General features: G+C 41.2%; 1 protein-coding gene across 3 annotated transcripts in view; it reads right to left on the reverse strand.

Annotated features, from left to right (window-relative positions):
- NRN1L (neuritin 1 like) overlaps positions 1 to 26,893 on the reverse strand; it is a 54,693-nt gene that overhangs the window by 13,945 nt on the left and 13,855 nt on the right. For all 3 annotated transcript variants that reach the window (XM_072117638.1, XM_072117639.1, XM_072117640.1), the window contains exon 2: positions 12,907 to 13,072. In XM_072117638.1, coding sequence (XP_071973739.1) covers positions 12,907 to 13,072 — 166 coding nt within the window. The remainder of the gene's footprint in view (positions 1 to 12,906; positions 13,073 to 26,893) is intronic.

A 26,893-nucleotide genomic window follows, 5' to 3' on the forward strand; every position in this document is an offset into this window, starting at 1 on the left:
AGTGCCTTTGAACGTAGCATGGTTGTTGGTGCCAGAAGGGCTGGTCTGAGTATTTCAGAAACTGCTGATCTACTGGGATTTTCACGCACAAGCATCTCTAGGGTTTACAGAGAATGGTCCGAAAAAGAAAAAACATCCAGTGAGCGGCAGTTCTGTGGGCGGAAATGCCTTGTTGATGCCAGAGGTCAGAGGAGAATGGGCAGACTGGTTCCAGCTGATAGAAAGACAACAGTGACTCAAATCGCCACCCGTTACAACCAAGATAGGCAGAAGAGCATCTCTGAACGCACAGTACGTCAAACTTTGAGGCAGATGGGCTACAGCAGCGGAAGACCACACCGGGTGCCACTCCTTTCAGCTAAGAACAGGAAACTGAGGCTACAATTTGCACAAGCTCATCGAAATTGGACAGTAGAAGATTGGAAAAACGTTGCCTGGTCTGATGAGTCTCGATTTCTGCTGCGACATTCGGATGGTAGGGTCAGCATTTGGCGTCAACAACATGAAAGCATGGATCCATCCTGCCTTGTATCAATGGTTCAGGCTGGTGGTGGTGGTGTCATGGTGTGGGGAATATTTTCTTGGTACCAATTGAGCATCGTTGCAATGCCACAGCCTACCTGAGTATTGTTGCTGACCATGTCCATCCCTTTATGACCACAATGTACCCAACATCTGATGGCTACTTTCAGCAGGATAATGCGCCATGTCATAAAGCTGGAATCATCTCAGACTGGTTTCTTGAACATGACAATGAGTTCACTGTACTCAAATGGCCTCCACAGTCACCAGATCTCAATCCAATAGAGCATCTTTGGGATGTAGTGGAACGGGATATTCGCATCATGGATGTGCAGCCGACAAATCTGCGGCAACTGTGTGATGCCATCATGTCAATATGGACCAAAATCTCTGAGGAATGCTTCCAGCACCTTGTTGAATCTATGCCACGAAGAATTGAGGCAGTTCTGAAGGCAAAAGGGGGTCCAACCCGTTACTAGCATGGTGTACCTAATAAAGTGGCCGGTGAGTGTATACACTAACACCTGTGATCCAAACCCGGAGCTGAACTACTAATGTAGTTTGAAGTCGGGTCTGGGGGAAACACTAGTAAAGAGGTTTGAGGAGGTGAAGTCAAAATTGGGAATGCAAGCTGCAGAGAAAGATGCAATTCCCACATTTTTCTTAAAAGAAAATATGTCATCAAAAATCAAGCATGATAAACCAGGGACACTTACACATAGATGCAGGCTAGATTCTTATATTTTTTAATCAAGGCCTCCTTCCTTTTAAAATTAACTTTTAAAATGATGCTAATGAACATGAAGGACTCTTATCAGAGCTCCTCCTTGCTGTAGACTAACAGGCTGTTAGACTGTCTCCCCCTCCCCTCTGATCCCTCAGCACTTCCCCCTCTCTTTGCCTAATGTGATCTCTCTGCAGTAGAGGAAGCTTCAGCACACTTGGGAGGGGAAAGTTCTCCTGCACATTGTAACAGCCTGTGAATCTGCAGCATGAAGGGGCTCTGGTAACACCCCCTTAACCCATACAGACACATTAGCATAATTTTACAAGTTGATTTAAAAGGAAGGGGGGCATGAATAACGAATATAAGTCACATGCCTGGATCTGTGAGTAAGCATCCCTGTTTTATCATGCTTGGTTTTGGTAGTATATTTCCTTTAAAATTGCATATAGAAGAGGCAATGCTGGAAAGGAAAGATAATACTTAATCTTAGGGTGCTAGTAATATCGTAAGGTAAAAGCTGTAAACAGATTCCCTTTAATGACATCTACTGTATCAGAACAAATATTATCAATGTAAAGATCTAGATAATAGTTCTACATGGATCATGTAAGTGATTCCAATATCATTAGAAGATTTACCGTTGGAGTCTACTAAAGTTTTATGTCTTTTTCATTTGCACCACAATAATAGTGAAAAGTGCTTCATCGTTTATATTTTTATTTTATTGTGCCCCCTTTTTATACATATAACGACCCTATTGTTTTTTTTAATTGTGTCCACTTGTCTTTATTTTTTTTTGTGCCCCCTTAAAGTTTTTCTTTATTGTGCCTGTTTGCTTTAATATGTCCCTCATTACCTTTTCCCTTGATTGTGCTTGTTTTTTCTTAGGCCCTTTGTCTATGGTGCCCCTTTTAATAATTTTGATGACTCACTACAGTGTACACTTTTGCCCCAAACTTAAAAATAAAAATACCCTTTACCTAGTACACAGTGCATAAATAATTAAATACAAAAGGAAAGCACTTATGGGGCCACATTTATCACTTGTTTTTTCTGTTGTTTTTGCGCCTTTTCGTTTAGGCGCACCGTTTTTGCGCCATTTTTGCGATTAAACGTCAAATTAGCCGCGCAGCAAAAATAACCACCTTTCCCTCATCTATCGTTCAATTCCAGATGTTTTGCTGCGCCTAATGATATTCATCACGGGCGACTTTTGCATTTAGGCGCAAAAACGGGCGCAAAAACACTCCAGCCCGAAGGTGGCGTTATCTGAGAAGAAAGCACTGAGCCCCTTTGCAGAAGAGCTCATTTCTAGCAGCAGAGCTCAGCCAGACACTGGAACATATAATAGATACAATTAGATACATTGCAGACAGGAGCTGCAGACTCTATTTACAGTTCATCACCTTCTATTTACAAAACATTCTGCAAAACCTGAGCTCAAAGCAAGAGAGAAGAGAAGTTTGCACAAGTTTGCAGAAGCTTGCAGATACTGCAAACAAGTGTCCCCCATGTAATTCTGCACAGTATCACCAGTGTGTCTGAGGGGGATATTGTGCAGAATTACAGGGGTGCAGCAGGAGACCAGCACTGGGGGATCCCCTCCAGGAGAAGCCACTGCTGAGGAGGTCAATGGGTGCTGGGTGTCACACACCTGGGTGCTGCTGTGAGTGTTATCTTCATTCTGGGCTGCGGGAGAAGCAGAGAGGAGCTTGTAGCAGGATGACATGTAAGTGCCCGAATCTAACATTGCGCCTAAACTGCGCCTAAACTGTGTTAAAGTAAAGTGATTAATAAGAGGCAGAAAATATACTGCCTCTTATTAATCAGATGGTTGTAGCTTGTGATAATTCTGGCTAAACAGTGCGCCAGAATTTAGGCGCAACTACTACACTTAGGCGCACAAAAGTGATAAATGTGGCCCATAGTCTTTACAAATTCTGCTAAATAGATTCTATGCTTGTACCGTATTTTCCGGGCCATTAGGCGCACCGGAATATAAGGCGCATTAGTCCGATGCGCCTTATATATGTAATAATTCCATATATAAGGCGCATCGGACTATAAGGCGCAGGGTCCGGGGGCGTGGCGGAGGTCCGGGGGCGGAGCGGAGACCCGACGGGACGAGACGCGACGCGACGCCGAGACGCGACGGGGAACGCGGGGAAGGTGAGGGGGAGGTGGAGGAGGGCAGCGGACCATACTTACATAGGTCCCCGCTACCGGAGACAGCAGATCTCCAGCGGGAACTGCAGACCACGCGGCAGAAGTTGTTCGTGCCGCGTGGTCTGCAGTTTTTGCTGGAGATCTGCTGTCTCCGGTAGCGGGGACCTATGTAAGTATGGTCCGCTGCCCTGTGCCATACATAGGGCGCACCGGACTATAAGGCGCACTTTGGATTTCCAAGGAAATCCAAGGCTTTTAAGTGCGCCTTATAGTCCGGAAAATACGGTATATGTAATTTTATTATGGTATATCAGGATGGTATATTATAAAATATTAATTGCACTTCTTTATTAAATAATGTTTTTATTTAAGGTCTTGTCTTGTGTGTGCTTAATGTACATGTGTTCTTTGCTAATTAGTATGTGTCAGTGTTTGAGTGAACTTCAACAGTCACAGGAGGAAATTAATTTACGGTGCAAATGTCTGTCCAGATGGGCTGGTCAGATGGAGCCTGATTTAGCGGAATATAGTTCATTTCAGATTATATTAATTTAATCTGTGAATGAGGTGGCAAGCTCATTAACTGAAATATTTGGAGAATTCATAGCAAAAGCATGCATATGGTTTGCCTCATTAAAATTTCTGACAGTTATAAGTATTTTTTCTACTAAATTTAAAATATAGTGAAGTATAAGTTTACACTGACATTATGGATTCCATCATAATGTATAAACTTCTGATGACTGTAATAGAATCTCACAGGTTCCTCTAATGTAGAGTAGTATAGCCCTTTTTAGGGCTATAGAAAGAGGGGGGATCGTAGCACATCCAACGGGATAAAAACACTTTATTCTTCATTCTTTAAAAGGTATACATCGTTGTGTGTAAGTAGGCCAATTTAGGGCTAATTCGTTCGTGGCCCAGAAGTTTCATACATTTTAATTTCCCTGATATGCAAATTTTCTAAAGAGGCTACTGGGGCGTTGGAGTAGGCGGGGCTGAGGCTACACAGCGCAGCTACTCCACGCTCCAGTAGCCTCTTGTGTTCCGCCTACCACTGCATCTTCAGCGCCCAGCTACGGGGATATATTACCAAATTTTCAAGACCTTTGGAAGACCAGATTTGTCTCAATTAAGTGTGAAACACAAAGGAAAAGTAGTCATTTTAGGGTTCGTAAAGCCTGTTTCTCATCCAGGGAAAGCTTAATTAGATGAAAGAAACCGAAGGTCAGGGTATCTATAGTGAGGAGTGGTTTGTTAGGGTTTGTAAATCCAGTTTGGATTTTTATATGATGGCTAGGTATGAGGCCCATCATTCCCTTCCTATCCAGTTAGGTTTCTACCTTTCTCAGCTCCTCAATGGGTTATCAAGTTCTGAACTGAACTTCAGGGTGGTTCGTAGTATGGCACTTGGGTATAGTGCCAGAGGTGTAACTAAAGACTCAATTGTGCCAGGGCATAGCTTGGGCCCCAAGCAGTTTCAGCAGTTCACATGACCCACTGCACTAGCAGCCAGGTTCATTGCCAGGGTTCTTAAAATTAGGAGTACAGGCCCAAATATATGTTATTCTCACCTCAACATTTCCTAAAATCAACATATATTTGGGAAACTAGCATATCGATAAGACATAATTTCTAACTATGCAGATTAAATACTGCAGCTCAGCTCTCGGTAAGGTGGATCTCTATATATTGCAACTTAGATATCGCAGCTTAGCTCTGTTGTTCCGAGACAACTCGATAACATTGTACAGATACCAGCAGTAAACAGTGAGAAGTGATGACGCTCCAGTTACATCCTGTGGCGTCTTGTAGTATAGTTGAATGTTTTGTGAATGGAGTAAAAGGAGAATACTGTAACGGTTGCAGATGAATATTTTGTTATAGACTTATTTACTATACACTATCCTACTGCTACTGCTAACACTAACATCTCTCACAGCTTTTAATCATACATCTATGTGTACAGAGTAAGGTTGAAAGATGGTTTGATAGCTAGCTGTCAAAGGAGATCAAAGTGTTCTATAGCAGTTTATGGCCTGTGGGTCTGGTTGCAAGTGGATGTGGGCTTCCATTATTCTAGGTATATGCACTTGGTACTTTAATGTCCATTTACATAGCATAGGTGATAGTGACTGGATGGATATACTCTAGTATATACTTGAGTATAAGCCGACTCGAGTATAAACAGAGGTTCCTAATTTTAACACAAAAAACTGGGAAAACCTATTGACTTGAGTATAAGCTGAGGGTGGGAAATGCATAGGTCACATCCCCCCAGTACATAGCCAGCAGCCCCCCAGTATATAGCCAGCCCCTGCCTCCTAGTATTTAGCCAGTAGCTCCCTGCCCCCAGTATATAGCCAGCAGCCCCCTAATATATAGCCAGCCCCCTAGTGTATAGCCAGCCGCCCCGTAGTATATAGTCAGCAGCTCCCTTGTATATAGCCAGTGCCTGCCTCATTGTATATAGCCAGTGCCTGCCTCATTGTATATAGCCATCAGTCCCCTACACTTGGTATATAGCCAGCAGCCTCCTTGTATATAACCAGCCAGTGCCCCCTAGTATATAGCCAGTGCCTGCCGCCCAGTATATAGCCAGTGCCTGCCCCCCAATATATAGCCAGCAGCCCCTTGCCCAGCCTTAAAAAAAACCAAAAACTCTGTACTCACCTTTCCAACTCCCCCCACAGGTCCTCTTCTGTCTTCAGCTCCAGTTCCAGCTGCCCGCGCAGTTCAGTCGCATACACAATGAGGGCAGCCGCCTGCTGACATCATAGTGTGTGCTGATGGCGGGACCCGAAGATGGAGCCGGAGCCAGAGCTGAAGACAGAAGAGGACCTGCGGGGGGCATTGGAAAGGTGAGTACAGGGGTTTTGTTTTTCATTGACTGAGTTAGGGTTTTTCAGCACATTTTTTGTGCTGAAAAACTTGGCTTATACTTGAGTATATACGGTATATAATACTGTTATCTTTTGCATGTATATTAGTTGCAATCCTGTGCATTTTCTACCTCATGACTGCAGCCTACAACCCTATTTTTCTTACAGTGCCTATGTCCCTCCGGTACAGTGTTCTTGTAATTTCTAATGCTCTTCTTTTCTGCTCTCTCCCTGGCTGTATTATGCTTTGAGCTTTATTTTCAAAGATCTAGCTGTAAGGGAAAGGGTTAATCCTCATATCTCTGTTTAACCAAAACACAGGGAGATTAAATGTGAGCTCCTACAGCCTCCATAGACACACACTGTACAGGCTGGAATAAGGATCTCTATGGGAGGGAGTCTTGATTTTTTCACAGAATTTGTTCATGAAGTATATTAAAAAAATGTTCACCACATCCACCTGCACACTGCGCATGCGTAGTGTGTCACAGCTGGGTCCTGCCAGAAGGCACGGACCCGGCACCCGGAAGGAGATCGGAGCAGCGGGACCCCCCCGGTAAGGGCCACGGGGGGGTCCGAATCCAGTTAAATGCCCCTAGCACGCCGCGGTCAGCGCGGCCGCGGTGTGTTAGGGGTTAACACCCGCGATCGGAGAAATCTCCGATCGTGGGTGTTAGAGGAGGGTGTCGGCTATAATGTATAGCCGACACCGCAGCTTCTGGCCCTGGCTCCATTCAGGAGCCGGGGCCAGAAGTTTGACGTACTATTACTGCATATTGCGGGAACACACCTCCCGCCATGCAGTAATAGTACGTCAAATGTCGGGAAGGGTTTAATGCCATCTAACTCCAAAGAAGAAATTCAATTATCGTTAACAAAGACCCCAATTTCATTCCTAGAACACAACATACAAAATATAAACTTACGGAGCTGGCACTCCCGAAAAATATTGAAGTTAGACAACTTAATAACAAACAGGGATGGCACTTCCTTTACTTCCGTAACAGACAAATTTAAGATCCCCAAAGTTAAATTTTTAACTACCTAAAAATCTGCAAATTTTTGACTACACACAAAACTACACTACCATCAATAAACAAACATGTGCTACACTTCATACAAGATGAGCCCCCCGCAAAAATGGAACCTCCTTTTTTTACACACAAATAAACAACAAGGAGGAATTGACTAAACTCCCACATATGTTGGCCTGGGAAAAGGAGTTGGATCTGTCCCTCTCTGTTAAACAATGGGAAAACACCATAAAACTAGCCCTCTCAGTTTTCCACACCAGCACAGAATTGGTGGCTATAATCAAATCTCATATGAGATGGTACTTCACACCATCCCGATTATATGAAATAAACACTACAACGCCTCCTAGGTGCTGGAGGTTATGTGGTCAAAAAGGAACATTAGTACACATCTTATAGTCCTGTCCCAAAATGTAATGTTAATGTTAAATGAAGCTTATAACCTAATCAAAAATGTGAGCAATGCAAATGTTCCTTTCACCACAACCACAGCCTTACTCCTGATAGATCTTAATGGACTCCCTCTTAGGGCCCGAAACATAACCTCCCACATTTTAATGGCTACGAAATTAGCAATCACAAGAGTCTGGAAGGACACTAGAAGCCCCAGTCTTGGGGAAGTGATAGCACACATCATCAGAACATAAGCCTATGAAAAGGCAATTTCTATACAAAACAACAAATACAGCTCCTTCTGCTCAATCTGGGACATATGGTCACAAAGCACATACTTCTCCCAATAAATACCTTGTTATCTTTGTTATCTTTTTCTTTGTTTCTAGATGTTTTGTTTGCTCTAAACTGTCACACCTAGGGAAGTACCCCTAGGTCATATTTTAGTTCCTTATTTACTGGATTTACATTTACTCATCTGAATATGTATGGAAATGAGCTCTAACAATACAGTAAAATAGCAGAACTACTATGTCACCTTATTCCACTAATCTGTACATTGTCCATCGCAGATATTTTGGATCCCTTGCCACAAAAATATATGTATGTAAATGTATGTAAATCTTTATTGGTTTTAAAAAAAAAAAAACAGTTTTACGCATGTGATATATTTACATAGGACTAAACAATGACCTTGACATTTAGGAAATTGCGTGTTCTCTAATTTTAATCTCCGGTATATGTCCCACCTGGGAATATAATGCTTCCTCTCCATCAGCTATACTACAGCATGTGACTAGTGTAACTACTAGTTGGCTACAGAGGATAAATTCCACATGCATGTAAAAAGAGAGCTGGAGAACTGATGTATTAAGGTGGGATCACATTGGCGTTTTTTTCACATCAGTGATTTTTTACTGAAACCATTTTGACTTATGTACACACACATATTGGTTTCCTCTTCATGGTTTTAGTGAATTTTCACAGATGTCTTACTGAACCATTCTTTTCCCTGGGAATTTTAAAACCTGTCTTTTTAAAAAATCCCACTGGAAAGAATGGTTCAGTGAGAAGAGAAAACCAATATGTATGTGTCCATAAGCCAAAATGGGTTCAGTAAAAAAATCGATCATATGAAAAAAAAAAACAATGTGAAATAGCCCCAAGGGTTTTGGATCCCCAGAAATATAGATGGATGAGAAATAGTTCTTTATTTTACCATTTTTGCAGCAGTCATTTATTTCTTTATAACATCCCATATGGCATCCATTCGATGGGCACTATGCACAGCAAAATATTTGTAGGGTTTGCAATAATAATGATATTATTTAAGGTGAAATGAGGTCACATCATTGGTTTGATGTCGACCAACTGCAGCTTTTTTTTTTTTTTTTTTTTTAGTTTTCAAAAAAGCTTTATTTGAGAAATAAACAGATTACATTATAGTATGCAAAATATCTTGTGATTAACATAGGTAAAACATCTGTTGTGTTACATTTTATTTATTACATATCTAATTCAATTGGAATTATAGGAAGTAGGGGGGAGTCTCTTACTCTCCTGGGTATTTAAATCTTTTTCTTTATTGCATGTGTTATTTTATCAGGATTTGGGAGGGGGATAGGAGTAGGGTGCGGGGAAATAGGTATGAAAGGGGAAAGAGGAGGGGAGGGAGGGGGGAAGGTAACAACTATTAGGTTGAAGACCCCTTAACTTTTGGTTTTTAAGAACCTTTAATTAGGAACCATTAATACTGCATTAATAACAACTGCAGCTTTTGATCCTTCCAGCAACCCATCCTGACCCTGTTCAATCGTAATTATGTAATTTTGCATTAATAAATAATGTTACCCCCCCCCTTTGAAATCATCTCCAGCTTCACAGTTTTTAAATTAGAAAAGCCTTGTCACTAACAGGGACTGAACAAAACACACAGGCAAGGGCGTAACTAGGAGAGGCAGGCCCCCATAGCAGACTTCTGAATATTGCTCCATTTTTGCTTAAAAGTATACATATGACACTCATATATACAAACACATTTATATACCTATATAAATAAACATACAGTTCTTCGCTCATACACACAGATTTATACACTCTTATATTTATACACTTTTAGGGTGCATGCACACTGCCGTGAGCCCGCCGCACCGTAGCACGGCGGGCACATGGCAGTGCGCAGAGAGGAGGAGGAGGTGAGCGCAGCTCACCCCCGCCCCTCTCCATAGCGATGTGTGGCCGCGGCGCCGTAATACGGGAAAAGATAGGACATGTCCTATCTTTTCCCGGGCTACGGAGCGGTACAGTGCCGCACGTGTGCTGCACCGTACCGCTCCAGTAGGGTGCCGCGAGCCCATAGAAGTGTATGGGGGACGTATATCGGTCGCAAATACGTCAGCCGTATATACGTCCCCCATACTGTAGTGTGAATGTAGGTTTACACCGATACGCACACATATAGTGCATATACACACATACAGTATATAGACATTATATACCAGTGATGACAAACCTTTTAGGAACTGAGTGCCGAAACTACAAGCAAAAGCCACATGTTTTTCACAAGGTACCAAATGCCAACTAAAAGTAACTCACAGTTTTCAAACGTATTGGCTCACTGAGGACACCAATACAGGAGAAAGAAGGAGAGATTCAGATTATTATTGTAGATTCCCTTTAAAGTCCCCTTAACAGGATGAAACACGGGTCTGGAGAAGGGACTACAGTGATAATGAAGCTCTGTCTACACCTCCTTGATTCAGGTCTTGAGTCCTGAATGGTGGCCTTTGTGCTGAGTGGTGCCATCTCTGGGACCCGTGCCATAGATTCGCCACCATGGTCAAAGACCATATATACATCACATGCACACAAACAGTGCCATAAACAGACGTACAGGTACACATACATTTACAACATATATACATCACATATATGTTATATACATATTATGCAGTACAATGCGCAGCATAATATGTATATAATGATGAACATCCTCCCATCTTTAGTGTCAGGTCGGATGATGGGGCCCCCTGACACTGCGGACCCCATAACGGCTGCTATGACTGCTAGCACTGTAGTTACGCCCCTGCACACAAGACTACTGGACTAAATTAATTGAAAAAATAGAAACCACATATAGACACTAATGAAATATCAAATGAGACCCATATTATAGATGAGATAAGTATAAATATAAGTATGTATACACTACTTCAAAGGTTGTATATGACATTTTCAGATCACTATATAGATACAGTATTTTTTAACCGAGACAACCTCTTCAAGATAATGTATAAAAGAGTTAACAGGGTCAATATCTGGGGGTCTAGGAAACTGATTAACCCCTTAAGGACGCAGGGATTTTTCGCTCATTTCTCGCTCTCCACCTTCAAAAATCCATAACTTTTTCATTTTTATGTGTACAGACCTGTGTGAGGGCTTATTTTGTGCTTAACAAATTTTACTTTCCCGTGATGTTATTTATTATTCCATGCCATGTAGTGCGAAGCTGAAAAAAAATTCCAAATGTGGAAAAATTGAATAAAAACTGCACGTTCTTGTGGGCTGTTTTTTCGACTTTGACTGTGCACTCAAAATAACATCTCAGCTTTATTCTTTGGTTTGGTATGATCGCGGTGATACCAAATTTATATAGGTTTTATTGTGTTTTAATACATTTTCAAAAATTAAACGAATGTGTACAAAAAAGAAAAAATTTTTTACCATCTTCTGACGCTAATAACTTTTTCATACTTTGGTGCACGGAGATGTGTGAGGTGTCATTTTTTGTGAAATGAGCCAAAGTTTTCATGTCTGTGCGACATTTTGATCATTTTTTATTCCATTTTTTATGTGATGTAAAAAAGTGTAAAAGTCGCATTTCGGACATTTGGGCGCCATTTCCCGCCTCGGAGGTCACCGCCGGCTGTAACCGTTTTTATATTTTGATATATCAGGCATTTTGGGACGCGGCGATACCTAATGTGTCTGTGATTTTTACTGTTTATTATATCAGTTCTAGGAAAAGGGGGGTGATTTGAATTTTTAATATTTTATTAATTTTTTTTATTTTTTAAACTTTTTTTTTTCTTTTTTTTTTCACTATTTCTTAGACCATCTAGGGTACATTAACCCTAGATGGTCAGATCATTCCTACCATATATTGCAATACTTCTGTATTGCAATATATGGCATTTTTGCAGCTCATTCATTACAGTGAGCCACTGGCTCATGGTAACGAATCTGCAGAAGCCCGAGGCTACCATGGCAACCGATCACCGCCCCCCGATGCAACAACCCCCACCCTTGTATGAAGAGGACTCAGCCCGTGAACCCTCTTCATACATTCCCTGTACCTCTGCGCCGTAGAGCTACGGCGCAGAGTGTTAAGGGGTTAATGGTAAAATCTCTGGATGTCTAAAGTAATTAAGAGTTTAATGGCTATATCCTTGTATGGCATTGAAGTGGGTTGCTAAAGGGACAGGGAAGCTTTTTGATGACATTGCTAAAGGTTAAAGGGGTTGTCCACTTTCAGTAAATAATTAACATTGTTTGTGAAATGAAAAGTTTTAACATTTTCCAATTTGCTTTCTATATCAATTCCTCATGGTTTTCTAGATCTCTGCTTGCTGTCCTGTTATAGAAAGCTTCTATGTTTACTTCCACTGCATAGAAATCTGTCCATGGTCTTGTGATATCACATAGGTAAATGAGCATTTTTTCTCATGAGGTGTGCACCTGTGTGACATCACATTACCATGTACATATTTCTATCCTTTACATGTATATGTATACTACATATGAGCTTTCTATAAAAGGACATCAAGCAGAGATGAAAACCTTGAGGAATGGATGCGTAAAGCATATTGGAAAATTGTATAACTTTTACTTACACAAACCATATCAATTATTTTCTGAAAATGGACAACCCCTTAAAATCTAGCTCAATCCTTTATGTTTTAGGTTAGTTAAATAGTAGTTGTTGGTGAAGTCCCTGATAGTCAGGGATAGTAAAAATATCAAAATCCCTGATGGTCTTGTGTTTATTAGTAACCTGCCTTACAACTGACTTGTGGAGAATTATGCAATTTGTATACCCATAAAACCAGCCGTAGGTTGGTGAGCTGACAAATCCTATAAACATTACACATTTTTATGCATTTTTTTCCTTTCCATTACTTACTTGCATATAGAGTCAAGCTCCCCAGCATCATCAATTTCTTCATTTACTTTAGACTGTTGGACATTTTGAGACATGCTATCCCCCAGGTTGATAAGACAGTCAGCAAATCCTTTATATATTGTGTCACACTTTCTGCTTGTCGCTCTCACCGGAATATGTAGAAGAGCTAAACCAAAAAACAGATAATGTGTGTATATTAAATATTTTAAGCATAAAGTGTTGCTTGATAAGATAAGACATTATAGAACAGTGATAAGTAAAGTTTGGGTCAGTAGCCAATTTGGCGGGTTCAGCACCATCAGACTTGCAGACTGCTCTGCTGTTCAGGATCCAGGTACCAGTTCAGGGAAAAGCGCTAAGCTGCTTGATTGACTTCTGAGCAGCCACTTAGCAAACATGGACATATTCTCTGTAGGCATGCCTGTGTTTGGCCAGGCTGCACATATGACTTTACAGTATAAGAGCAGGATCACATGTCCACATGCCATTACACATAGAAGACAGCGCTAGGGATAGGTTGCTGCTGTTCATAGGGTCAGATATGCAGGGACTTCTCAAAAACAAGCAATTACTATTTTCATGGCACTTTGGTGTATGGAGAAGGTTGCTGTCATTAGGTACAGGTGTAAGTCTGAAATGATTGCCCTTTTTAGGACACTCTGAAGAACTGCATTAGGTTACTAATAGGCGTCTATAGTGAAAGAATATTATTACTGCTTATAGATGATTATACAACAATACTTGGAAAGACCGACAGGAATATTAGCATTTACTGCATAATCCAGTAAGATCTTGAAAGTACTATCTCTGTGTACTTTTCAGCACCAGAATACTGTGCAGTAATACCTAGATCATAAAGGTGCTGCTATCATTGTTCAACATGCAGTAATACCTAAATTGTAAAAGTGCAACTGTCAGTCAATAGGGTGCAGTAATAACTAGATCATAAAGGTGATCTAAATTGTAAAACTGCTGCTGTGAGTGAATATCCTGCATTAATACCTAAATCAAATGATTGTATGGCATTTTCTGCGCCTGAATTTTATTTTTCAGTGACCAATAATATTCTTTAAGTTCTGTAATATGTTTATCATATGGGTCGCTTTTAGTTACTATAAGTCAAAACAATCGAGAGGGAATACAGAGAGGGAAAAGATTATATACTCATTTCCCTCTGGTGTGGCGGCTACTCCACTATGAAGGTTCCATGAAGGGTTAATATAATGCCGATGAGGACAAACATAAATGTCTTTGTTGCAGTATCCTAAGGTTTTAACATCCTAGCAAAGCTATCCATCCTGCTTCTTTTTTCTAAGGCCTGCAACAACCCCTGAGCTAGAAAATCAATGGCACAAATTGTATGTTTCTACATCTTCAGTAAATCATATCTGGTCCTTGAATAGTTGTCATCCTCCATTGAGATCTTATTAATTCTACACTGGATAGCCACCCATTAATCAGCACTGAAAGCTATTGAAAAGACCTGGCCCTTCTTCTCACTACCAAAAAGATGAAATTGGTATCCAGAGGCATATCTGGTCCACCCATCACTACACAGGGCAATTGCCCTGAAAAAAATCGATAGTGTAAAGTACTTAAAACAATAAAAAATAAAATAAAGAAATCAGAAAAATTAAAAACAAATCAAATCAAATAATTTTATACAAGCATCAGAGGTCCAGGGGGAGGAGGAGGAGTTGGAGGTGGATGTCATATGGTAAGTTGAAGAGGCACAAGAGGAGGTAGCATTTTGAACAGCCAAGTTCCATACTATCCATGCCTGGTTTATCTTAATGAATGTAAGAATATCCACTTTGGTTGTGTATAGGCGGTCCTCAAGTAATGAAATCCCCGGCAGTGTTGAACACACGTTCTGATAGGACACTTATCATAGGTTAGGTTAGCACCTCTGAGGCATAGAGGGAAAACTCTGGCCATGTGTCCAGTTTACAAACTGAATAAACTGAATGGTTAGGACACCTATTACAAGGAGACTACATGCCATATCCAATGGTGGCTGTTGGGGAGAATTAAACACAAAGTTCTACAATGTGGCCATGTACAACACCCCTGCCAATGCAGTGCTGCAAAATCAAAAAGTCCCTTCATATAGTAGTGCTTTTCTAGGCTTCATATATCTAGGGAGTCCTCAAGTGTTTGGAAATGGTAATGCAGCTGTTTATTACCTGCCTGAGAAGGAATATACAAAGGTGCTGGTTGGATGATACACCTGAGCTGGACACTCCCATAGGTTATAAAAACCTTTGGTGTGGAAGGTTCTGGTCTCTTTCCCCAGAGAGTGCTGATGCACAGCACTGGTTAGCACATAGCATGCAGGTATCAGGCCCCAAGCGGACATCCACCTTCAGGAGTCTGCATCTGTAAAAGGACACTGTAGTTCTATAAATTATTATGCAATATAGTAATTAATATCACTACTTTCTATGTACTGTTTACAATATTCTATATCTTCTGTTTCTAGTCACTATCATTTACCACACTCAGGGTTAATACTAGAAATATTTATTAACACAATAATAGTATGGAATGTTAAACACAGTACCCACAAAACCCACAGAATCCAACTCACAACAATGCACGCAAACACACACCCACACACATATAATAATCCTTACACCTAACTAGCCCTACTATTACAGAGATTGGAGGGGGAACAGGGAGATTTAGAGATAGATTCACAGGAGAAATAGGGGAACAGAGATGGGTTAGGGGAGTTTAACAGGAACATGGATTAATAGGGGGACAGATTTACAGGTTAACAGGGAGATGGGAAGGGATACATGTACTCAGCCAACTCTGGGAAGGTGCTATGGTGTCTTCTCTGTGGTGAGCCTCTTAGCTGGTAGTGATGGCAGATTCCTTCTCCCTTCCTAGCTGGTGTCCAGGAAAGATTTCTTCTGTTTATCCTCAACTACCATCCCCTTATAAGTCGCTCCACTGTCCCTTCCCCCAAGATGGTGGACAACAGATGTATAACCCTTCCTATCCTTATTATCCAATGCAGGATGTGTATTTAGTCACCCATGTGTATTTAGTCATTTCCCAGGGGAATGCAATATGGCAGAGGGACATATATATATACACACATACATACAAATACCTATGTACATGAATAGACACTTCCCTTTACAGCATCATCCTGCTGCTGAAGCAGCCATCTATCAATCTCCAGCCTGAAGCTACCTATACCAGGCTGTGAGCATCTCCTATGGAACACTATCCAACCAGCCATCTCGACCTGTTTTGAATAAACAAACTGTAAGTTGAATGCTTGACCTTCTCTGTCTCCGAATGATCCATGTGTAAGGCTGATACCACCAAGGACATCCATTTCACATTCACCAGGAATCCCTACATCTACAAAAGTGTTGCCCCAGGAAGAAAAATCTGATTCCTTCAGCCTCTCCCTTCTTTCTGGTGCTTCCACTTGGCAGAGAACTGCCAGGCTGACAAGGCCTCTGTCCCTTGGTACCCAACACCGTGACTGCAGACGAGCGCTAGGCCACGCTCTGCCATCCATACCAGGCAACGCTCTGCCTTCCACTCCAGTACCACTTCTTAGATGGTGGCCCTGCTGCATTTAACAGGATACTCTGAAGGCTCAAGCACCATGGATTCTGTAAATATCGATAGTGGCTGGGAACTGGTTAATTCAACTTACTTATTACTACTACTACTTACTACTTATTTATTTAATTATTCTATCTTTGTAACTAGATGCCTGTTTGAGTACCTAAACACAACCCAATTTAAGTCAATGAGGACATGAAGTTTAACACCCAAAAATGTCTGTAAAATGGGGCTAGAGGGCTGAAATCTGGAGGGAGTAACAGGGCAGTTGCTCTGCCCACAATGGGCTACAAAAATACTTAAAATAATAACTAAACAAAGAAATGATCAAAATAATAATAATACAATGCTGATAATATCACTGAACTAGAAGACTGCATGGGTAGAGATGAGTGGACCAGACAAGCACTGTTCGTGGCAGAGGAGGCAGTTGGAATGGCAGTTAGGGTCAGCTAGAAATTTTAAATAATTGGCCTTTTCAATTTAGTGTCAAGTACTGTGTGTGTATTTCCAGAATGGAGAGGCCATATGAAGTTAAGGCCAAATGAAGTTAGAGCTGACAGAATATCAAAATTACCGATTGGGGGGATCTGGGTAATAGTGACCACAATATCATTGATTCTGTATTATGCTTTGCTAAAATGGATAGTAGAGGAGCAACAAACACTCTAAATTTCATAAGGGCAAACTTTTAGCAGCTAAAGGAGTACCTTAATGGCATAAACAGGGACAATGCTCTGAAAAACAGAAGCACTCAAAAAAGGGACATTTTCAAAAATATTCTAAAAAGGTCCTGTGAAAAACACATACCATATGGGAAAAAGCGTATAACTTAAATTGGGTTGTGTTTAGGTAATCAAACAGGCATCTAGTTACAAAGATAGAATAATTAAATAAATAAATAAGTAAAGTTGAATGAACCAGTTCCCGGCCACTATCGATAGTGGCCGACTAGGTTATCAATTGATGAGGGAATACATAGACAGGAGGAGAAACCAGCAGAGGTTAGAGAATGTAATAGGCCTGCCCGAAGAAATGGGTTTTTGGGCATGTTTGAATACTTTGGTAGTTGGATATAAGCCTGATAGTACAAGGTAGGGCAATCCTGAGAATATGTGCAGCTCAGGGGAAGTCCTGGAGACACAGGTGGGACGTTCAAATTAAAGAAGTAAATGATCTCATATCAAAAGCAGATTGAAGAGCATTTGCTGAGCAATAATCATAATAATTGTGATGCAATCCTTTGCCTCTCAAGAAGTTGGTGAATGTGGAGATTATGATCTTCCCAGATATTTATATTGAAGTTCAGAAGAAAAGAGCTTAGTATGTGCGTGCATGCCAGGAAGCTAATTGTAAGTATTCCATGCTTTACCACTCCAGAATATGTGTTATTGAGCCGGTTTCTTTGACACCCCGGAAGAAGTCTTGTCATGACACCCTGGTTCACTCTCCTCACTGCTCTCCTCCTCCGAGAGACTGACTTTTCTTCTATTAGCTAGACTGCCATGCTGCTGCGTCTTCCCAACTTGATGTGTCTTAGACATTTGCATATCCTTTTAACCATGACAGAGAGATGGGTTGGTGATCCCCTCAATCCGGTGGAGCTGTTCATGTTCATCTGCAGTTTTCATTCTGTGTTTTGATTGTGTTTATTATTTACAGGCACTGGTCGGCCCCCACAAATTGTTTGACCACCGGCCCTGTCCGTTTTTTACAGGATTGGGTGGATACTATAGACGATTGGTTACTTTTGTTAACAATATTCTCTGCACCTTTGCCTAGATTTTATGCACCCTCCACTGCTGTGTATCACCCTGGGCCTCCAATGCCCTCTTCTACCTCCTTACATTGTGATTCTTTGGTACCCTATACAGTTAGTTGGTGGATCATAGGTGTATTCTACATGTGGAATATCTGCAAGGTTAGAGTTTTCAGAACTTTCCAACAGGTGAAGTATACATTACCCAAGTCTTTTCACCTTATGTGCCATATCTCTTCTATTCTCTCTTTTCTCACCTCCCATCTATACTACCCATTCTAGGTCTAAGCCAGTTTCCCCATGTTTGGGGGGATTGTATGTCACAAATATACATACGTCATCAGGCATACTATACTACATACTATAGTACTATATACTGGAATTTTCAATCTGGCCACCAGTCTATGTATAATAGATGGATTGATAAAGGGAAAACGTCACTAGGTTTTTACCATTACACCTAATGACAGACAGTTTTCATACTGTGCCCAATGCTTTTTTTGTATAAAAATCCATAGCTCAGATCTAGCTTAAATCACTTTTTAAAAAGTTGCTGGCCTTCTGACTGCTTTACAAGTCTTATTTGTTTGGAGGTATCTACAGTGCTGAATGATGTCGCAAGAAGACAGTGGCACCAGCAGGCATGGCCAGATGCATTGTAAATTTTCTCTCAAATGACAAATTGCTATAAAACAGATAATATATGTCTGGAACAATCATAAAGAGCTATACACAATGTAATCAGGAAATATTTGGTTGCAGGCAGACTACCTGTAAAGGGGTTTGCCCATGAAAGTTCTCAAATTATAACCTTCTAGTGATGTTTACACAATAAAGATAATTCTTAACCTCACTTTACAATTTTACTCAGTTTTATTGCTGTTTTAGCTCCACTGGAGTTTAGCTCCAGTGATGGTCGGTGTAAAATTCCAGAAACTTCATGATTCCTGCTGACAATGTGGTTGGATTACCAGGGTACAAGGTTTATATACACTTTCATTTAGCTTTTGAACACTGTACTAGTACCTGACACATCGAAAAAGAGAGATGAGACAGATCAAAGATGAAAGATGCTGTGAACCATGAGATGGATATAACACACAATGATACTCTGGTAATTCAGCTATAACACACAGAGTCAGCTCTGCTATATGCCTTCTTCCCCTGCTATAAAGATCTTATCTTGCCTGTAGCATGTATACTAAGTATATGCATGCTGCTGGTTGCCTTCAGGAAGTGTCTGTGAGTGTGTCAGCTGGTCTTGGAATGGTGGGCGAGGGGGAGACAGCAGACAGAAGAAGCTATTTATGAGAAGAATCTGCCCTGATAGGCCATAGAAGATAGAAGATTTACGGTCGGATAACCAAATTTGTATACATCAGGACTGATAAAGACAGGTTGGTCTTATATCTATGAAATGTCCCCTTTAAGTTTGTCTTTATGGGGGAAAGGAAAGGGAGTTACACATTTAATTTGCCGCTTCATACAGAAGAAACATAATATGCTTCCTCGCTGTGGCTCCAAGGATAAATAAATTAATCTTCTGCTTAGTACAGAAAGGTTCAAGTCATGGATTAAGGGTTATGTCATGATCCTGCTGAATCCTGAACCGCAAAGTTAAAAATGCTGCATGATCTTGAAATGACCATCTGGCTCCCATACTGTGTTTACATTTACTGGGGAGCCGATAGGGAGTTTAGAATTCTACTTATCTGATTTGGAAGCCATAACATACAATTACAACTACATATAATTACTGTTATGTAGTCAAATATGACCTTGTCTATTGAGTGCACAAAAATACCTAGAACTGAGGTGTAAAGGGATGTGGCATACGGTATATACAGTGTATCACTAGGGCGCTACCCTCGCCACTCACCCTGGAGGTGCCGTCCAGTCTCTCGACCCTCAATGGTAATCAGCGCTGTGTGCGTCTAAGATGCACACAGCACTGATCGCTGGACGCCGGCAGTGAAGTTACCTCTGCCTGCATCCTTTGTGAGACCCAGTTGCTACCGCTGACCCTGTCGTCGGCGCATGGGTCATAGAGAGGAGTAGACGCAAGTTCTCTTCTCTCTATGGAAGTTAAGATGAATGTGGAATCGCAAGTAGATGAGTATAGAGTTTTACTATTTTGATGTGCTGCAGATATACTGGGGGAGAATGTGTGGGGACTACATATATACTAGGGGGGCATTTCTGGGGACTACATATATACTGGGAGCATATATGGGGACTACATATATACTGGGGAGCATGTAGGGGGACTACATATATATGGGGGCATGTGTGGAGACTAGAAATAAATACTTGGGGCATGTGTGGGGACTACATATATACTCTGGGCATGAGTGGGTACTATTTAGGGACTACATATATACAGGGAGCATGTGTGGTGACTACATATATATAATGATAGGATATATGTGGGGTCTACATATACACAGATAGGGCACATGTGGGGACTACAAATAAACTGGGGTAGGCATTTGTGTGGACTACATATATACAGTATTGGGGGGACATGTGTTGGGACTACATATATACTGTTGGGGCTTGTGTGGAGACTACATATATACTGGAGGCACATGTGGGGACTACTTATATTCTGGGGGTGCTCTGCTATCTAACATAATTAGAGGTAGCTGGTGTTGAATATGAATAAATGCAGGGAAACTATATGATTGTATATATTATGATATATAGAAAGATCACAGTGTATTATCTGTATATGCAGACGGCACATTGTGGTAATTTTGAGGAGCACACAGCTGATATTTAGGGGATATTATATTGACTGTGATTTTTTTTAGAGGCCACAGTCACCAGGGTGGCAAAATCTGCAGTGATAAGTCATTGCCGGGAGACGTTTTCATGATGTTCTCTACCTGATGGAGAAGGATTGCCAACAATGAGGAGACTATAGGAAGACTGGAATGGACAGGGCCAACACAGGCATAGAAGGTACCACGGCCCGAGCGCAGCCCAGATGTGCAGTACATTTAATGTTGGTATATATTTATATCTGTTTATTTACTCCTGATATATACTTAAGTGTGCAGTATATTTATTTTTGCTAAATATAGTGTTTGCTACATTCATTGCAGGTATATATCTATATTTTGGGTATTTACATTTCAAATATTTTTATCGGAGGGACATATTTTTTTATTCTCGTCATATTTACTGCTGGTAGACCTTATTGTAGATAATCCCATAGCAGTTGGCCTCATAGATTTCATTCTTATGATTTTTAATTGGAGGAACATTTTATTTTTTTCCCTTCGGATCTGCCCTGATTCTGCTGTGTATTTGCTACAATTTTTTGTGGGGGGTGGGTGGTAGGTGCCAATTTTGCTTGCATACCTAGGGCACCAAAATGTCCTATCCGTGCTTCAAGCAAATAAGATAATCGTGATTTAGGGTAGCTGGTGAGAAGTCAAGGCAATAAAAAGTGATGTCTTCATAGTATCATAGTATCATAGTATATAAGGCTGGATGGAGACGCAAGTCCATCAAGTCCAACCTTTAAGAATTAAATAAATGTTTTATCCCCATAACCCGTGATATTTTTTCTCTCCAGAAAGTCATCCAGGCCTCTCTTGAACATGTACATAGAGTCCGCCATAACAGCCTCCTGCGGCAGAGAGTTCCATAGTCTCACTGCTCTTACAGTAAAGAACCGAAATTGCCTTATACTTGTCTTATGAATTGCCTTATACTTTATTGATATACATCTCTTTGAACTTCTTCATGGCATTTAAATATTTAATATTTGATGTTTCAAAATTTGATAAAAATAAATCTGAAAAGAGATGGTAAATTAAAGTACGCCTATCAGTTGCCAAGTCACATGTTTTATGCAGATGAACATATTCAACCATCCATAGGTATAACTATGAGGTCTATTGCCCTGCTCCTTGTTTTGACACCCATGCCTTTTGTCTAACTTCCTCAGGCATGCTGTAATATGCCTAATGGACAGCTATGGGAGCCTCCAACAAGCTCCCAACTGTCATTGCAACCGATCCTCGTCTTCTGATGACGCCACAATGACATCATGTGTAATAGAGCTGACACCCGCTTTTGTCTGGAGAGAGCTGAGAGAGAGTGTCAGTGAACACTCTTCATACACCCCATCATGACCAGCTGACATATATTTATGTTGGCCACTCGTGAAAGGTTTAATGAAGTTACTGAAAAAAGATGCTAACCATTCTCTCCAAGCTCTCTGAGCTGCTTGGCTGGGAGCAGGAGGCACAATTACAGTGGAGGGCGGAATAAATCCGCCAATGCCGAGAGGTGCTCAAGTGACGTCAGCCTCAGCCCCTCTGGTTAATTTAGATATATTTTAACCCCATAGCGCAATAACATATATATATAATAACGTTTTTTCACTGCGTTTTCACAGTCGCAAATGGCATTTTTTTTGCCATTTTGAAAAATTTTATAATAAGTGATCAAAAGGTCGTACAGTCCTAAAAATAGAAGCATTGAAAACGTCATCAAAAGTCGCAAGAAATTACACCACCCTAAGCTCCGTGCACTGAAGTATGAAAAAGTTATTAGCGCAAGAAGACGGCAAAATGAAGATTTTTTTTTTTCTACAGGAGGTTTTAATTTTTGTAAATGTATGAAAACATTATAAAACCTATACAAATTTGGTATTCAAGCAATCGTATTGACCCAATGAAGTAGACCTGTCACACAGTGAAAGCTGTAAAAACCAAGCCGACAAGAAATGGTGCAAATGTGTTTTTTCATCATTTTCACTGCATTTAGAATTTTTCCCGCTTCCCAGTACACAGCATAGAATATTGAATACTACTATAAACTGCAATTTTACATGGAAAAAATTTAAAAAGTTATAGATTTTTGAAGGTGGGGAGTGAAAAGAAAAACTAAAAAGGGCCTGGTCCTTAAGGGGTTAAAAGTCATTTTCTTTAAAACTATACCATTTCTTTATGCACTAAAAACAGTTCCACTTTGTGCATAAAGAAAGAGTTACGTAATGCTGGACATCTACCATCATTTAAACTCATGGCAGAAGTCCTTTAAGGTCTTCTAGAACAGAGGTCCCCAACCTTTTTTGCACCAGGGACCGGCTTTAAGCTAGACCAGTTTTCCATGGTCCGGTGGGGGCGGGGCTTTGGTCATATGGGGTGGGGTTATGGAGGGGTGGAGCTTAGTGCATACTTATCATATAATTATGACATTTATAATGAGAATGTGATTCAACTTACCATAGGTTCAGAATGAGTGGGAGCACCAGGCTTGTTTCCCTGAATCAGTGGGAGCACTGGGCATGTTTACCTGCAACAAGACGGTCCCATCTAGAGGTGATGGGAGACAGTGAAACCCGAAGTGTGTTCCTTATGTCCAGTCTACTCCGTAATCTCGTTTTTGCTGTTGTCATGGCAGAAAACCCAGTTTCAGTGTACAGCACTGCTACTAGCACTGCTATATGCACCAGACAGCACTGTATGGGGAGGATACTGGCGGGACCTCTGTGTACAGCACTGCTAAGTAGCAGCATTGTACATGGAGCGTCAGTGTATACAGCGCTGACCGGTACCGGGAGCCGCGTCACTGAAGCCAGTCTGCTGCCCCAGCACGCCCCACATAACATGTTCTGCCGGGGGCGTGTCAGTAAGGAGAGCCTGCCGCCTCACCCCGTCAGGAACACACCATGCTGTGCAGGAGGACCGCGTCACTAAGACCCGCCCCGTGACGTACAACAGGTACCATGCTGTGCAGGAGGGCTGCGTCACTAAGACCCGCCCGACGCCCCACCCCGTCCTGCATAATGTTCTCTGCCGGGAGCTGCGAGCTGTCACGGCTAAGGCAGAAAACATTATAAATACACATAGAGCGAGCTCTGACCAGGCGCAGGGCCGCGGAGCTAGCTGTCAGCGGTGCCGCGGACTGGCTGATAAACTCCAACGGCCGGTAGTTGGGGACCTCTGTTCTAGAACATGCAGAGGCAATAGGCAGGTGTCAGTTTTGGGAGTCCCAGTCCCCCATAACAACTATCTACCCTCTGCAAAATTTAGTGAGATGTTGCTGAAGCTTATACACAGGGTATACCTGACCCCTTTGAGGGGACACATAATGGGTATAAATTAGTCCAATGCATCTTTTTAGAATAGGGAACTAAAGGCCATCCTGTTTGTGGCGCTGCCCAAAAATCTCTGGCCTTTGGAAACTGATTAAAAATTTTGTTTGTACGCAAATAGTATCTCAATTCCCTTTTGGTGCTATCTGGTCAGTACTGGGGTGGACAGACAGGGATAGCCATGGTTACAGGAGGGATAAGGCATGTGACAGCAGTGGCTGGCAGGAATCCAACCACTGGCTTTTCCTGGATAAACTATCCTTTATGATGGACTAGGTAGAAGCACTGCGGTGCAATGAGGTTAGAGTCCAGGGGTTCTTTCAATTATAGGGAACTTTATTTTTGTTACCACAACTGATCCTCCTGGTCACCTCTGAAGTGAACATCTAACTGAAGAAATGTTTATATATTGCAGATTAATGAAACTGAATGTGAATGCTAAGACAGGAATACCCCTTTAAGTTTCATACTTGGTAGATGGTTTGGGTGGTCATGGGCCCCTTAGAGACCTTGGGCCTTAGACTACTGTCTTAACCACCCATATAATAATCTGCTACTGATCATAACTGCTTAGTTCCAATGGCTGAAAAATTTGATCTGAGGCGGTGAAGCTCACAATGGTATATATTCCTTATGCAAATTATAAAGCCGATTTCTGCCACACTAGCCAACAATTTAATCTGCATGTGGTGTCCTGAATTTCCCCCAGTGGCAGAGGTCAGCCAAATATGGACCAGCTGTTGGACTTCAACACATCCAATTCTTATTTTTCTCAAGGGCTTGTCCTTTTTCCCCAATACACATTTTAATTTGATTTGATTAAATAGTAATCCAAACAGACAGCTATAGTACATGGTAAGCTTGTAAGAGGGTTGAAAATGGGCCTGCCACCCTCTAAAAAGTAGGGATACCAGCTTGTTATGAATTCTCTAAACTGCTCTGGAAACCTACCATAAGGAATCTACCATCATAAGTGTGTCTGATGGTAGATTCCTCCTGCCTGCCTCTGCCCTAATCTGTAATTTAATAATCCTGGCACCTAACCTAATTTCTTAAACACTTTATTTTAGAAATATGTTTATTAACTGCAGAGGCTACTGGGGCATGTACTAGCCTGGCCGGGCAATGGGAGCTAAGGCCACACCCCAGTAGCCTCTGTAGTTAATTTACATATGACTAAAGTTTTTAACAAATAAGGTTAGGTTCCAGGATTAGATGGGCAGCACGGTGGATCAGTGGATAGCACTACAGCCTTGTGGCGCTGGAGTCCTGGGTTCAAAGAGTTTGTATGTTCTCTCAGTGTTTGTTTGTTTTTCTCCCACACTCCAAAAGATACTGGTAGGTTGATTAGATTGTGATGGGGACAGGGACAGATTTGGGAAGCTCTGTGCAATGCTTTGTAATCTTTAGTCATTACAGAATATGGAATATAAATAAAGAATTATTATTAAATTACTGATTAGGGAAGACAGAAGAAATCTACTATCAGATGCACTTTTGATAGTGGATTCCTTATGGTAGGTTTCCTTTAATGTCTTTAGCATTTTACCCCTAAATTGCGGACAGTTGCTCAGTGTACCACTACCTGCATTCATAGGGTACTACCAAACTAAAAGCCCCCTAAAAGGTATAGTATGAGCTATCATTTCTAGAATGAAATGCCTGTTTACCTGTTCAAAAAATCAACCCCAAAGACACAAGGGGGTGCATCAGTTCATCAGTCACTGTTGTGTCACCAGGTTTTACCTCATTAAACTAACAGCCCCCTCAGATGTTATGAAATATCCTTTCAAGCATTGCCTCTTTTTTGTTAAATCTCACCCCTTTATTTATAAGAAATTAGTTCCAAGGACAAACAACTTAGTTAAAAAAATCGTAAAGAGAGCCTTAGATGGGTCACATTGAGAGGCTGAAAGGAAGGTTATCTTCAAATGCCTATATCTTGGGGTCTATAGTACCTAGAGCCAAAGTAAGAATCTTTATTTTTTAACTGCTGGAATCTCTGGTTCTGTAGCTCACAAAACCACAATAATGGAATGTTAAAGATGACATTCTTATCTTTCCTATGATACCAAAAGCATGGTGCTATAGAGCCCAAGATACGTCATTATGAAATTATGATCCCCTGAGGCAGAAAATAACTATTTTCTCACATTTGCATATGACTTCAGAGCTGATAAAAAGAGGAAAGTTTGGAAAGACTATATCATAACCTATCTGATTTACAATTCAAATTCTGTCGCAAGACAATGCACTCACATACACCGGAAGAAGAAGGCGAACTCCGGCGACCTCGCCGGGGAAGCGACAGATGCAGGAAAATGGATGCACAATCTTGAAGAATCACGTCGGACTTCATCCTCGTCGGACAACCCACCTCGGGGATCATGTCAGGAGTGGGTAAGTAAACCTGCCCCACTGTGTTTGAAGAGAACTCAACCAATGAGCTCTCTCCATACCTCCCCCGCAGCACCATTTTTAAAATCAGCATGGCACAGTTTATTGCAACCTATATCCAACTA

The sequence above is a fragment of the Engystomops pustulosus genome, chromosome 7 (assembly GCF_040894005.1).
Source record: "Engystomops pustulosus chromosome 7, aEngPut4.maternal, whole genome shotgun sequence".
NCBI lineage: Eukaryota > Metazoa > Chordata > Amphibia > Anura > Leptodactylidae > Engystomops > Engystomops pustulosus.